At 33.0% G+C, this 16640-nt stretch overlaps 2 protein-coding genes and 1 long non-coding RNA gene across 4 annotated transcripts in view; 1 reads left to right on the top strand and 2 right to left on the bottom strand.

Annotated features, from left to right (window-relative positions):
* Nucleotides 1-213: 213 nt before the first annotated feature.
* On the top strand, nt 214-1802 carry LOC128240411 (uncharacterized). Its single transcript, XR_008262169.1, has 3 exons — nt 214-516; nt 1141-1283; nt 1669-1802. It is a non-coding gene; the product is annotated as an uncharacterized LOC128240411 (long non-coding RNA).
* Nucleotides 1803-3860: 2058 nt separating this feature from the next.
* Nucleotides 3861-5819, bottom strand: LOC128241368 (putative nuclease HARBI1). Its single transcript, XM_052958291.1, has 3 exons — nt 5613-5819; nt 4740-4959; nt 3861-3976 (listed from the first exon to the last, which is right to left on the bottom strand). Exons 1-3 carry the CDS (start codon nt 5817-5819, stop codon nt 3861-3863), a joined length of 543 nt encoding a protein of 180 aa, XP_052814251.1.
* Nucleotides 5820-7954: 2135 nt separating this feature from the next.
* The window catches only part of LOC128240408 (uncharacterized), a 105886-nt gene continuing 97200 nt past the window's right edge, over nt 7955-16640 (bottom strand). For both annotated transcript variants that reach the window (XM_052957045.1, XM_052957046.1), the window contains exons 5-7: nt 16397-16543; nt 15524-15627; nt 7955-15126 (exon numbers count right to left, since the gene is read on the bottom strand). In XM_052957045.1, the coding sequence (XP_052813005.1) occupies nt 14188-15126; nt 15524-15627; nt 16397-16543 (1190 nt within the window). In that variant the 3' untranslated portion in view covers nt 7955-14187. The remainder of the gene's footprint in view (nt 15127-15523; nt 15628-16396; nt 16544-16640) is intronic.

Genomic DNA, 16640 nt, shown 5'->3' with positions numbered 1-16640 from the left:
ACCTTCAATAACCTTGGTTTCAAATACAAGCTGAATAAGCAATAGATGGGCAACGCTGCAAATGTTGTTTTATTTAGTTATTAGATACAATAATTTTAAATTTTAATTAAGGTATTAGCCATGTAATACAACTCGGGAAACATCGGGTAACATCGACATATATCGCCACTCGCCGTAACAGATCGCGACGAACATCGGGCGTATTCGGCCTGTACCGGATGTTGCTATTTTTAGAAACAGAATGTATTTCCCGGCTATTCATAGGTCAATAATGGAATTTCTACATCGTAGGATTGGGAAACATTGTGATGTTTTTCTCATGAATATACGTTTAAAATAAATAAACACTAAAAGTACACTCTGACAGTTGATTACGATACATCTAACAATTTGAGTCATTACAGTAAAACATGGATTATAAGTGAAATATACGCGTAAGAGAAGATTTTCTCTCGAAAAAACGAACTGTCAACAATCGGCATGGAACTGGGATATTCGTATCAAAGGGCTCAGAATGTAAGTATCCTTGAGCAGTTTTGTACGTTGATGTGTTCAAAAACGTTTGTTTTTTTAATTTATCTTTGGAATTCTTAAATCATTTTTATTAGCTAAATGTTTAGACAGCATGTTCATATTTTTCATGTTCTTATGTACATGTTACATATTTTTATATGTACTTATGTACATAACTTATGTTTAAGATATGATATGAGTATGTAATCTTTAAATTGATTGTTTTATCTTAGAAAAATTATTACACTTAAAATTTTGTTTAAAAATGATGTGTTTTGGTGCGTGACCTATTTCTAACATACCACAATACATGTACATACCCGTTATTTGTTTACAAAATGCATATTTTCAAAGTTAACCTGTGAAAAAAAGTTGTATGTGGTTTGGGGCTTGAAGCCGCATCTGCTAGGACACTATTGACATTCATTGGTTTGGTGTAGGTCTCGTTAAAACCCCATACTGTTGTTAATCATTATCAACCATATGCACAACAACTACACATTTGTGCCTACCAACCCTTACTCTTGGCTAAAACAGATATTAGTGCAGAATGTATAATACTTGTGCATTTGTATTTTACGGTGGTAGTTTCTGCTGGTTGATAATCAGAAGTCTAATTTCTTCCAGGCAGGAAAATGACTGAATATTACTTAGTCAACAACACTGGGTTATGAAGAATTCCAGCCTGCATTAAATACTATGTTGGATCCTTGAGAGCGGATTTGACAGCCATGTCCATCCACAAGGCAGTCGCATCTGATCGAGATGATGTGAGTATTTCATATTAAACATCTTTGACTTGGTTTTTGTTTTTATAAACCTACTGTATTCAATAATCAAGTGGTGGTGGTGGTGGTGATGGTGGTCAAGTGGTGGTGGTGGTGGTGGTGGTGGTGGTGGTGGTGGTGGTGATGATGATGATGATGATGATGATGATCATGATGATGATGATCATGATGATGATGAATTTTATTGATAAATTTAATAATTTTCTTTATATATATATACATGTATGTATCAGTTTGTTGTTGTTTTTTCAAAATAATGTCGAGAAATATTAAACTGTTTATATTTTATTTTGTATATGTATGGCAGTATAATTATCTATACTAATTACTTAAAAAGGCTTTAAAGTACAACTTTTTTCCTTTACAGCACTAAACATTCTTGATGGGTAAAGTACCTGAAGGTGCATGAAAACCAAATCAGCATTGACTCAGCATTGAGTAGTTATCATCTGTGTGCACACACTACAAGTACAAAGCATGGGAACAGACCAAACTTCAAATGTTGAAGAGTGAAGAATTATTGTGAAAAATAATAATTGTTAGAATACCAATGACAAAATAAAACAGATATACATCAAATTACCCACAGAGATTGTTTACCTGTTATAATATTTAAAAATAAACATTAGTTGAGAACTTTCACTCTGATATTTTTTGAGGAGTGAGCCCACTTATTGTTCTTGTTTCTTCACATATTTTAGTTTAAAAGTACACTCATTTGTTTTAAATTCTGTATTCTGAGTTAGTATCTTAAGTAAAATTCATTTATTTGAAAGAGTACATTTTATGAATAAGTCCAATTAAGCTTTATAAATTTTTACAAGAAAAAGGTTGATTTTTAAGCATTTTATTAGCTATAAAAATTTATGGTAACATGACATTAGGTATATTTTCTTCAAAACTGGACGGTAAACTATCATAAGATTGTCTTTTAAATTGTTCAATAGACATCATAGATAATATCTAAAATGATTTCAGCAGCTTGCCTTATAGTTAACTATTTTTTATGAATTTTATAAAACTGCTATATATTTTCAAACATCGAAAAACTGCTCTTTTCCGAGGAATCATAAGATCAATCAAAATGATTTTTTTCCATGTGTATCAATAATGTGTTCGTTTGAACTTTAGTTTTCTGTTAACTGAAGTTTATTTTACCAGAAACTGTTGTGTGTATTTCATAATCTCTGATAATGCGAAAAAAAATCAAATATAGACAAAATATTTACTTGTCGCTCTTTGTAGCCCTTGGAGTTTGGGGGTGGGTGTAATGAAACATAAATAACTTTTTTAATTCACGGTAAAAAATCTTCAAAATTTGGATAAAAGTCCCATAGTGTACCGTGATTATAACTATGTTGTCGGTTAAAGCTTTTAAAAAAGTGTGTATTACGCGGCTAATACCTTAATGTTTTTAATTACTAGTAACATGTTATCCTTGCAGAACATCTCTCCAGGAAAAGGTGCAGACAGCTCAACTGGAATGATTCGAAGGACAAAACAAAAAAGTTGAGCTGGAGATGGAGCTTTTGAGGGAAAAGATCGCAACGTCTAGGGAGAAAAGGAAGCTGTTTAAAGCTTTGCAGACAGAGTTGAAGGGGAAGGATGACATGGACATAATTCCATTAGTTTGTGACGAATAGGGTAAGTGAATCAGTTAACAGAAATGCATAGAACACGTAACATAAACTTTACTTTGTTACAACAAAACAACAACATAGCACCAGCTGCATGCTTCCTTCCAATAGGAAATGTTCCTATCCAAAATAGGCATGCGCAATATGGTCACGGATGGCAAATCCATTTTCACCACCAACATAGGGTATAAGTGGAAGTTCATCCACATCGCCGTCATCAACGTCAGGTTCACCAAACAACATGGCAATGTTATGCAATACTGCGCAAGCGACAATCTCTCTACATGCTTGAGTGGGTGTCTTCCTTACCTAGAGTATAGTATACAAATTGAATAACTTAACATATATAGGCAAAGCTTCGAGCTTATATATATATCCTTTTTATATCCTTTTTTTAAGATATATAGCATTATTACATAACCTAAATTAATCTATCAAACAGACCTTCTTGCACATGACGGAGAATCTTCTCTTCCATCTACCAAATGTTCTTTCTATAACAACCCTCGAACGGCAGTGGGCTCTGTTGAATCTGGTTTTCACCGGTGTATCAGACACTCTGTACGGCTTCAACATGTAACGCGAACAAGCATATCTTAAAAAAGACAAGAGAGAGAAATACTTTAATCTTGTGGCTGTTAATAATGTTATAATTTGTTGTTTCAGATTGGACCATAGCAGATAAGAAACAGGGGGAGATCATCAGATCTGAAAATAATACTGTGTTAAAAAGATGACACTATTCATTCTGAGTATTAATAATGTTTTAATTGATCTCATATGATAAACATATTGAATTCAAAGGTTTGAAATATACATTATAACAGTGTGATATACTGTTGTAATAATAATTATATTCATTTTTTTTTATCTTTCAAATGTTTGTGTTTATTGTGTGTTGCCCAAAAGTTTTAATGTGGACCTACCCGCTGTCAGCAAGTAGAACACCATCTTCAAGTGTATAAATATTTTCCTCCAGAAAGTCCTGTAGCGAAGACGATCGAAAAACAAAACTGTCATGCGCAGAGCCCGGCCATTCTGCATTTATGAAAGTAAATCTTCCTGAAAATAAGGTTAATTCACTGACCTTCATCAACAGACGATTGATTATGGGATCATAAGGTCAAATGACCAAGTTAATTGTTATCTTTTAAAAAAGGATTTCACCTTGATAAAAATAAGACCCAGCTCATCCTACATCTTCAAATAGAAATTCAAATACTGATGTTAATACACAAAACATGATTTTGAGGTCAGTGTCCTTCTGACCAAATCACTAAATGATATTAATCCTTTCCAATAGGCGAAAATTCAGATTCAGACTTTTACTTTTCAAAATCGGGCGGAATACTCAGTTTATATGCACATACGTGATCAATTTAAACAGGATTCACCTGAATAATGTATTGCAATATTATGTACCTTTATTATCACAAACTGCCATTACATTTATGGATGCCCTTCCCTTCCTGTTAATGAACGGCCTTTCTTCTGTTGGGCCTGGCTTCGTAATTTAAACATGTGATCCATCAATGGCACCTGTTATCGAAACACATTTTATTACAAATGAGCATAATTAATATAAATTGATCACTATGAAACGAAATGGAAATTCTTTAATCCATCTACAAATATTTGTTGTAAAGATTAATGATAAATTTAACAACAGCTTTAAAAAAAATAAAAAAAAATGAATGAATTGAACCAAAATTAATGCAACATATGAACGTATCAGTGATAATTTGATGTTGGTTACACTCATAATTTTTATATTTTTTAATACATATGGATGATTTCGCACCAATCACATTTGGAATCCCAGCTACATCCGCAAACCCTGCCATAATGTTGCGACGGGTGTCTATTCTAGTCGGCCAACGTATAAAGCGATCTTTCATCTCTACAAGACCTTCTGTTACATGTTTTACCACGCGACAAACTGTCGCCTTGTCGCGCCCCATGGTGTCCCCTACCACATCGAAAAATGCCCCAGTGGCATAATAACGTAGAGCAATGCAAACCTGAGGGTAAGAAAACATACGTATGTTTTCACGTAAGTTTTTGTTTCATTGATAATACATTTATGTTTTATACGAATTTATTATACAGTTCTCAATATTACTAACTGTACTATCATTTAAATAATTATAAAGCTCCTTAGCTTTACTTTTTGTTCATTTCTTGAGATTCTGTTTTCCACCGATATTTGTATTGAGAATATTTGAAGACGGGCCTCTCTTAAACACTACGAAACTGGTTTAGCAATAAAAAATTAATCAATGCTATCATAAAATTGGATACAGAAATAAAAACACCAAGAAAACCGTGTATACATTTGTGGATTACACTCAAATTGCAAGACACATAAGGTACTTTACGATTTGATTCAATGCATTAATTAATCATTGTTTGAATCTTATCGCAGATAACTTGTATCTACCTGTAGATGACACAAACCTACTATTCAATTTCAACAGTGGAAGGTAAATTTTGCTTTGTCATTCTGGCATAAGAATTAAATTAACAATCAATATCACGGGTCTATTAACTGATTAAAGGTCCATGTTAGTATTAATGATTGAAAGGTATATATATACACATAAGTCCAATTATAATTCCTCTTATTAAATGAATTTTTTACCCAAAATGAAAACAAAATGGTATAAATATTTACCTGCTCTGCGGGATCCATGGCACAACCTTTACCGGTAGATGTACGGAGCCTTTCTTCAAGCTGGTCAGTTAAAATTTGCAACCCTTCCTTACCAAATCTGTACTTTGCACGCAGTTCCTTGTCTGTGAGAGTTTTATATACAAAGTTTGGCCGATAAACACGTTTTTTCCTGATGTTTACATTCTGTGCACCAATTAATGCGGCCATTTTGTTTGTCGTCGTTAACCGTCGCTAAATTTTTGATATTGGGGTAAGAGGTGATTTAAATTTGTTGTTAGTTTAACGAAAATGTTGACGATCGCTATTGCTAAAAACTTCTGAACAATCAAAAACAAATTAGCGAATATCCTAACGATCGCTATCTGTTTATCGATAAATTTAACAACGATTTTCGTCGTTAACTATTTAGCGACTTTCTGAACAATCGGGCCATAGACATATAACGTATATAATATATGTATAATAATAGTACAGTTCAAAATTATTGCATATTGGTGTCAAAATATTTATTTATACAAACATTGCAGGATTTAGCTTCATATCTTGGTATAAATAAAAAGCTTATATGCTACATGCAGATAAGATTAGTCTATTTGACTTCAATGATAGTATAGTTGTATGTGATTCGCCGCTTGGATGCAAATATCTTGTCAAAACGAAATACAAGAGATTTGCAGCAGCGAGTTATGGCATGCATACTATTGTTTACGTTAGAAGGATTACATGAACATGGATTAATTAATAAGAATAAACAATAAATTGCGTAGCAGTTTTATTGAATAATGTCACTATGTTACATGGTCGTTCCTGCCTAGACGAAACAGAACATTGTAGAGCTTGGATTTTACTTAGGAAAAGTTAGTAAAAGTATATGTTTAATCAGCGTGTAATAAATTTAAAACATAATTTCAGTAGTGGCTCGATTGGAGCCCCTAGAACTTTTAAGCACCAGGTAAAGTGTAGTGTAGCTTTGCATTCACACAGAACATGTGTCAGTTCTTCCTGGTATATCCTGTCGCATTTAATGCAAGTTCTTGTCGCCAGCACAGCTGATCTACACAATTATTTTGCTATTATTCTAAGAGTCTCCCTGAATGCACTTTTTCTTGAAACAGAGTATATTATAGAAGGCGAGACTACAGGGTGGAGAATTCGAAACAATATAAAGTCACAGTCATTTGCGGTGCGATTTTCCCAGCAGTTAAGTTCTAGTAGTTATTAACAATCCTTTTCCATGTTGCTTTGAGTGGTAATTGAAATGATACGATAAGGTACTCATTAAGTATAAATTGCAAATTTTACTTTGTGAGTATTCTGCATATGTCCGGGATAAAACCAAGTTTAATAATTGGTCTCTGGATCATTGATTGTTTGTTAAAACATTTTGAAACTAAGCTGATAAAGACTAAAATTTAATTGCGGAATGTCTTTCACGCTTTAAGGGAGAGTTTGTACCCGTAGCTCCGTTCGTTCTTTGTTTAAGGAGCAGATGTTTTTTGTAAGTGTCAAAATTAATAAAACGGAATTTGTTGTGTATGCTACCATTTAGAAATGTTCGGTTAATCACGATTGAAAGAGCCTGGTGGCAAACACGCGTTCAAAGTTCAAAGCACATGGTTTAAGACCTTCTTGCTTCGTTCCGAAATATAAGAGTTTGTAGTCTGGAAATCACATAAAGTGCATGTCCCCCTCAACATATGCAAATAAGTCTTCTTGATTGATGTGAGTAATTGTTTGATTTGCTTGGTTATATTAGATTTTTCATGATGAGAGTAACATTATTTCGGAACTTACAGTAAGAGTGTATCCACGATCTATGCACATCAATCACTTTATAATCTTTATATAGCTTTGCTCGTGTTTCCTTTTGTGTTTATACGGAATCAGAATCGGAATAAATGCGCAGATCTACTATAATTATTTTCCTAAACTATGTTAGGTGTGTGCTTTTATTTTATTCATTACATATATTTTCTTGACTTTTCAAAGACAATCTCATATAGCAAGCATTGACTGCACGTCATTATGACGTCATGGCACATTTAACTGCTGCACTATGATTGGACAAATGCGATATCATTTTTACCTTTGACTAACAACGTCTAAAATATCGAGTTATATCGTAATTTTTCACAGACTGTTTTACAATTTTTTATCCTTAATTTCGCATGTATGGTTTTGTTTCTGCACAACTTGCATAGTAATATGTAAAAACATGTTTATGAAATGATTGTTTCTTTTTTTTGGCGTTTAAAATTCGATCGTGCAAATTTTCAAGGGAGCATTTCTCTGATGTGCAGGGTTTGAACCGCATAAACGCTCATGAAACAAAACAAGGAAAGCGCTATTTTGTAACGTATCAAGTCACACAGTTTATTAGGATGTTACAGATGTATACATGATATGTTTGTATAACTAAAACATAAACAAATACATGATGCTCCATGTTACGAGTTCAAAGTTATTGTTAAAAAAAGACAATCTGATACACTGTTGTCTTTTAATGCATCGGCAGTTAACTCCCGTTAGTGTCAATCCTTTAAGCACTTAATTATGGCATATGATTTTGTTTCTGTGATGGCTCAAGACCACAGTTATCTGCCCCCGTTAACCATAGATCCGGATGTGAATACAGAAAAAAGAGTGCTTGTGCTCAAGTATCAATAGTTTAATAAAGTTGAATGAAAGAGATGAAACAGGTGGATTTATTGCATAGAGCTTAACATAATTTGACACTGTATCGCAAAATTGATAGTTGTCAGTGTAAAAAATGGAAACATCGTTGCCTGTGGAACAATGTGAATTGATTGTTTGAAGCCTTATTACGTCTTGACCTCAGGGTCATGTATAACTACTCAATTTTGTGAGACAACGCATTGGTCAACCCTATGTTTTCTTGTGATTAAATGTTGTGTATTGGATTGTTCTACAGCAGCCAGTGGCTTGTTCTTCAATTGGGATTGTTTTAAAGTGAACAGCCAGGTAAGTGTCTATATGAAACATATAGTAAAAATTACTGTGGTCTCAGGCCGAATATGGTAAATGGTTATGATAGTTATCTCCAATGATATGTTTTGTCACAACGGGAGCATATTCTTAGGTTTTCTACATTATTAAGATGTCATGCAATGTTTATAGGAATATGTGCATAATAAATTACATAAGTTGTACTGTATATTTTTCTTATATGAATTGTCATGGTCTCTTTTATTATTTGCAAGATCAATCTTAATCATTAATCGAAACAAATTTGGAATGGATCTTGTTTTATCAGTGGAAATAGTACAAACAGTAAGGAAGTTTCAATTCTTATAAATCCAAAAGCTAATATAGCCATAAAAAATATAGAAGGTAGAATCATAGCTTTAGACATGAAATAAAAATCACATTGTACAATAATAAACATCAAACAATCAACAGAATACCAACAAAAAGCTAAACGAACTACATCAGACATTAACCAAATGGAAAACATAGTGAACTAACTTTGATAGGTAAACAAACAGTTGTAAAAACGTATGCGCTACCAAAGGTAGTATACCCATTTACAGTGTTGGTGAATCCAAGCAAACCCGTTATTGAAACTGTTAAAAAGGATATTTTCAAATTAGTCTGGGATGAAAAGCCAGAACAAAATATAAAGACAAACACTTTCCTATCATTTAACTAAATTTTACATACATTCAATCAAGTAAAGTTATTGCAAACTAGGTTGTGATTCATATTTGATGGATTTGAAATTCTGGATTAAAATTGAAGAACATATAGCGTTAAACAACGATTTTGAAACCAACATTAAAAATGGGAAACACTTGAACTTACAACATAACTTAACAATACAATACACAACTTTCCATATAAAAAAAGAAAAGAACAATCGTATACAAACATTAATATATTTGAACTTTTTATATACATGACCTAGTATAGGGGACATTGATCGTAATAAAATTATGCGAGTGTGTGTGTATGCTTGTGTATGAGTGCGTGTATAATTGTTACTACATTACGTAGCATTTACTACAAAGTTACTTTTTTAAGTTTAACCTCGTCGAGTGTAAACTATGTACATTCTGTGATTGAGGTAATGAATATATTGAACATTTATTTAAAGATTTAAATTCGACATGTTGCATTATATTGGGGTATGGTATGCAAAGGGGCTGTTCAAAAGGAGAGGACCATACCCAAATAAAAAGCAACATGTCGATTTTTAATACTTATATTTACATTTATTTAAATCTACATTTCTGCTAAAATAATTACTAGTAGATTACTAAGAGCATTTTCTCTTTTTTCTTTCTCTCGTTGTTCGCAACAGTGGGTAAATTAGAACAGCTATCGTAACCTGATTTTATACAACAATGAATGTGCAGATAAAATAGTTCCTTATTTATATGTTTATTTTCTATATAGTATATTATAGATACGTATATAACAGCATTACAACTAGAAAAATACAACATGTGTTATGAAAAATTAACAATAACAAGAAAACAACAAAAATATTGCCACCTACAAAGTTCTCATTATATCTCGCAATAATACCCGATACTAGCGTTTGTTAAGTCACGATCGAGTTTTCAAATTGGAGAGAAGTTCCTGTCAATTTACTTGTTGAGTGTTATTTTTAAGAATCAGTTGGTGTATGAATTATATTGGAATACGGTGTTTGACACATCAACAAGTGCATTGTCATTTTTTGTGGAAGTAAACATTCAATGAGGATGAGGCGTCTCTGTGGCTGTGGGTGGGTTAACGTGCACTTACGCGAAATGAAAGCCAGTGGACGCGAAAAGACTAAGTGTTGAACTGAGCTCTTTCTTGGAAATGTCAATTTCAAATTCCGAAATAAGTCGTCATCATTGTAATTTAAATGTTTCTTCAACTGTTCCATCCATCATAAAATCATCTACATTAAAATCAATCTAATCATTGTTGCTTATTCTGTTTTAACAGCTTTAACAGATTGCATGTTGCCAATAATTTTACTACGATTTCATTGAAAAAAATAGTTCCGTAGTAAATATGCCCCGCCCATCAGTATTATTGCGCCCACACGCGATATCGATGTGAAATGCCATTGAATTTTCTACAGAAATAATGTTAAATTGATAAGCAACAACCATCGTTAAGTAATGAAGTGTTAATGTAGATATACAGGGAGTGTTATGAAACACAACAATGAAAACAAAATAAACATTTTCATAACTTCAACAAATATTAATGCAAATATAGGTAACCGATAAGCCTTTTTAGGAAATGTGAAAAACCTAAATACAACAACAACATCAGCTTTTCTATCATTTCATTATAGTTTACATACATTCAATCAAGTAACGAACGAAAGTTTATTTCAATGAAAGGCCTCCAGCCCATAATACATGTTACAATGCAAATCAAATATAACAAAATGCATATATGTACTAAATAAGAGTTGTGTCTCTTGGTTAACAAGTTAAGTGTTATCTATAGCTAACATGAGTTTATGAATGTAAAGAGCAATGGATTTAATATGGGTAACATTTTCCGATGTCATCATATTATAGAAATGAAAAATGTCAGTATTTCCACGATACCAAGAGAACAAATAATTTTCCCGGATGTCATTAAATCTTGAACACTTAAAAAACACATGGTATTCATCTTCAATAACAAGTATGTCTTTATCCAATAAACAATAAGTACAAAAGCGATCATTTCTATCAATACAAAAAAATCGACCAATTTCAATATGAAGTTTATGACTAGATGTTTTAAATCTTGCCAATGATTTTCGTACAGGAAACGGTAAACTGATATTAAGGTATCTTTCAACATTCAATAAAGACTTAAAGCATTTATAAGTATCACAACGTGAGGAATTATTTACATCACCAAGCCATGTTTGTCTACAACAATCAGCAATTCTTATTTTAAAATGACACATAAATATATTTATATCTCCCACATCTTGGGCAATCCAAGCATACCCAAAGCCATATGTAAACAATATTTCTTTTATATAAGTTGCCCAAGTACGCCTACCTAAACTATCCAGATTTTTTATCATAATATATGAATTTCTAGGGAATCTATTTTCAGGCATTTGTAATACTTTGCACCAATATTTTACACATTTCGAGACATAAATAGTGAACATTGGTAATCTACCACATTCACCTAAAGCCACACAATTATTTACAGAACTCTTAACTCCGAGAAAATATTTACAAAAGAAAAGCTGTACTTTTTCAATCTCATTACATTCCTTGAATCCCCAAATTTCTGAGCCAAATGTCAGTATCGGGGAGACCATTGTATCAAAAAGTTTAAAAAATTCATTATGATTAAACGTACCAAATGACAACTGATAGTTTTTAATTGAAAAAATGGCTTTCCTTGCCTGAGCTGCTAATTTGGATTTCGCTGCAGACCAAGATAATGTTGGAGTAAACAATAAACCCATATATTTGTACATCGATGTAATTCTGACGATGTTACCATTAAGTGTCCAATTTTCATACTGGCGTAATGGGCCTCCGTTTCTAAATACAATAATTTCAGTTTTTTTCAGATTAATCTGCATCCCATATTCATTACAAAATTTGGAGATAGCGTTTAATTGTCGTTGAAGGTTTATGGCAGTATCAGCACAATTTGCCACATCATCTGCGTACAGTAAACAGTGTATATCAGGAATATTGTCCGTGATAAAAACACCCTGGTTACAACTATCTTTAAGATATTGACATAGATCATTGATAAAAAGATTAAATAAAATTGGAGAATATAAATCTCCCTGCCTTGTCCCAATATTACACTTAAAACCCTCAGTAGTATAGTTATAGAACACTATCCTTTGATATATATTTGATGTATTTGAAATAAAGGATTAAAAACGAACATATAGCGTTGAACAACGATCAGTTTGAAATCAACAATATAAATGGGAAATACTTGAACTTACAACAATACACAATAAGCCCTATAAAAACAAAACGAATCGTAAGACTTAAATAATATATAAACATTTAAATATCTTAACTCTTCTTTTTGAACACATGAGCAAGTAGAGGGTACATCGATCGTATAAACATCATACGACCGTGTTATTGCATGTGTATGAGTGCGAGTATGTATACATACGTGCTTTTGTTATTAATAGGTGTTTGTTTGTGTTGCTTGCGCTTCGGTGTGCAAATGTAGTAGTATGTGTGTGAGCGTTATTGTGTTTTAAATACATGAATATCCTATCAAAATGCATATGATTGGTGTGTATATTGAGCATTCAAAACTGTTAATATATACTCTATTTGAAAAATAAATGAGAAAAAAAAACATCATTAATCTTGTACATTAGTGTGGATAATTAATATTGTAGCTAGTAGGCATTGCCCGACTTAAAATTCAACCGCGTAAATTAAACGAAGCTTTCAACAATAAAACAGCTTGTTATATTAAAAAAATAAATATTGTGTATTTTAGAAATGATATCTCATAAATTTAATGTACCACTTAATATCATATTTGTCCTGTTATTAGTTAAAGTTGAGTTAGAGATTACAGACACTATACAACATGTACTTGCTACATACGGTATGCATGGGATTAACAACTGATTGCTGAAAAAATGGACTTCATAGGACTAAATTTTAACTTGTCTTACTTACCATTGAATATGTCCCAATGCGATACGACTATTCATACAATTTAACACATTATGCTTCTCCATATTCAGGCAACACATATTCCTGCAACAATGATTTATACTTTGATTGGTTGTATCGTCTTTGTCTTCGGAAAATATAAATAAATCGGAGAGCCAGCTATACTAATATTGATTTTCTCACATATTCAATGCATTCTCACAGTTATTTAAGATAAATAAACAAAAATAAATAAACAATAATGGGTGAGGACAGTTAAAACTGATTAGTTGCTATGTAACGATGATGCATGATATCTACACAGGCTGACGCATTTTCAAACAACAATATGATATCGATACAATAAGTTTAGAAACTTCGCCTTTTAGGCGTTACCAACGGTTGTTGTTCTTTATATAAAATTGCCTTGCCTATTTTTAGATTTAATCCGAGGTGAGTTCCTGTTCATCAAAACATTTTCTCAGTTCCTATTTTATGAAAATATACTACAGCTCGAATGTCAATGTAAAAAAGACAATCTATCATGAACGTACGACTCCAATGTCAATCCAAATCTCAGGAACATATCAGGTAAAGCAAATAAAAATGATAAAAAGGTGAAGAAGAAAATCCTCCAAAATATACCACGCATTATTGCTGAGATTCAAATCAACGCCACACACATACCAAATATTTGAATTATATTATCTACATGCACGAAAACAAACCTATATACGATAATATGCGTTTATATAAACTACTAGTATGTTACAATGAGAAGCCTCTTTAAGCATTACTTTTTGGTAAATGATTTTAATTTAATGTATAACGATTTTTGGAAAATCATTCGGCCAGTATTAAAAGTAGGTGTCATGTTATCGAAGTGAAATTAAGAGCCAATGCTCGCTGAATTATCTGGATTTTCAATAAATATTTCAGAGATCTTCTTAATCAAACTCTGGTTCCGAAAAAAGCGTCAGACTGCCATCGTGTTGGTTTGAAAGATGATCAAAGCCCTTTTTCAGTGACGTAACAAGAAATTCTTTTCGTGGGATCAATTGCTGTTCGTTTGTCGGATGTTCCTCTTTTCCTGAATCGGTTGATTCGTCTGTCTTCTTTCTTGGCAAGATTTCACCAACTAACGTACCAATTGCATACATATGTTTGGATTGGCGCGGATGTCTTTCTATCAATACCATTGCACCACTATCACCTGGCAAAGGGTGCGTGAATTCGTCCGTGCTTTCCGTTTCAATGAAAAAATAGTCATCTTCATACGACATTCCTGTGTTTGAGCTTGATATCTTTGCGATTGCTGGTGATGAACGCTGGCTCCATAGATGTACTAATTCGTGTTGAAGTTCTTTTTGGCTTGATTTGCATATTTCAGCAGTAACGCGTCGGCCATTCCTGGTGCGAAATAATGTGTCGCATTTTGTGCTGGACGCGGTTACATGCGCTATGGCCATATCATGGAAAGCTTGAGCTTCTTCTGTGACTTCCATCAAATTACCCACCTTTTCATTGTTGACTATAATTTCATTCCTTTCAGAATCGGGAACATGCAGGATGTGTTTAGAGGTTACTGCAACCATACTCGACTCATTTGTTTTCTTCGTTTCAAACTTTGCAAAAGCTCCAAGTGTCCCTTTCCGAGTTGATCCGCGAACCTTAATACCGTCACCGCTCTTGAAGTTGTCTGGTCCTAGTGGTTTGATGTCTACCAGCTCAATTGTATACTGTCCCTCCGATAGTCCTATCTGCTCCAGGCCTTGAACTACGTCATTCTGTTTTGATTCGTTTTCACTAAGCATCTTAATCTTCAACGGTTCCTTCGAGAAGTCAAATTGCAGAATGTGCGGCAAGGCAGACACTTTCTTTTCAATCTGTAGTTTAAACAGAATAAGATGACATAATGTATCCCAAGTCCAACTTCAACCCCGAAATCATGATTGGACTCTGTACTCTAACATGTAGCAGTAAATGGGAGTTTGCCAGATATTTATTAGCTGTTCATAAGGCATCATTGATTATTTCTGAATGACTTTTGGAAATACCTTGTTACGGAAGGATTTCCTTCCCGAAATGTATTTGCAAATATACGCCTAATGCATTTGTTCTCTTCATTATTGTATTTTAACTTATATAAAGTCAGCTCAGACATTAATGATGAATATTAGAATAATTATGTAATAATAATAATTGTTAACTTTTTTTATTTTACCAAATGTGAGGTAACCACTAAGTTAAGTCGTTCAGTGATTCACATTGTTGTGGTTTTACCTCGGATACATCCTGACTCATTGGTTGCAACCACTTTGGCATTGAAACTTGGGACTTCTTGTAAAGGGCTTGCATTTCTCCGATGACCTTTGTCGATGCTTTATCTACAATCGATTAAAGCAAGTGTAATATCAATTTAATGGGTAACTGTTGAATACATTGACTGCGTCATTCCATCTTATTTGATAAGTTATATAAAGTTGTATTTCTCATACTCTATGACAAGATGAACTCAATCAGCGTTTGCAATATAAGCCAAATACAGTGTTATTCTAATATCAAAGAAAACGTTAAAAAAGACGGAGAATTTCCATTGAAAATGGAGTTAAATTCATCAGCGTGAACACAGTTTGGACTTGTGAACAAATTAAAAATGTTGTGTTAAATGGCGTGCACCGTACTAATGGTTCATGACATTAACAATTACACTCCTTTCAGCGCAGTGTAAGCGCATGTACTTCTATCGCATATTGCCCGGGTTCGATTCCCGGCCAGGGCGTAACAATATTGATTTGCATTCACCAGACATGTTGGATATTTCAGGTCATTCCGCTTTCTCCCACATCAGAAGACAACAGTATCGCACACCATCGTTCCGGCAATTATTACTTAGCATAAATGTACATAGCCTTTCTTCCAATCAGTATAAAACTATACGTTTAAAACAATTCATTCAAATAAAAAACTATTCTGGACAACAATACGTTGAAAAACATTTTTGTTTTCCAAATATTACCATAAACATCCTAGAAATTAACGGCAAACAATCATTTAATTTTGAAACAACCATCATAATCGCCCGATTTAGGTATTATGTAGATAGCCCTACTACGCAATATACGTGAAGTCTTCCAACAAATACAGTGTACATACCAGCTTTGATAAAATCTTCCGCTACCTTCGCAAGTTGTTCAAATGCGTAATATTCCAGCAAGTCATCAACCAATCTAGGAATTTGATCTGGCCATAGATCACAACCAGCATGCAGTTCAATTCCGTATTCTGTGACTTCTATAATTTCTGTTAAAGTATTGTTGGGTTTGTAAAGATACTTCTTATTGACACATATATAATTGTTTTCGCTTATTGCCTTAACGTAGAAAATTTTAAACGCAAT

Source organism: Mya arenaria, chromosome 7, assembly GCF_026914265.1.
Source record: "Mya arenaria isolate MELC-2E11 chromosome 7, ASM2691426v1".
Classification (NCBI taxonomy): Eukaryota; Metazoa; Mollusca; class Bivalvia; order Myida; family Myidae; genus Mya; species Mya arenaria.
This window is presented reverse-complemented; position numbering and strand designations above follow the sequence as displayed.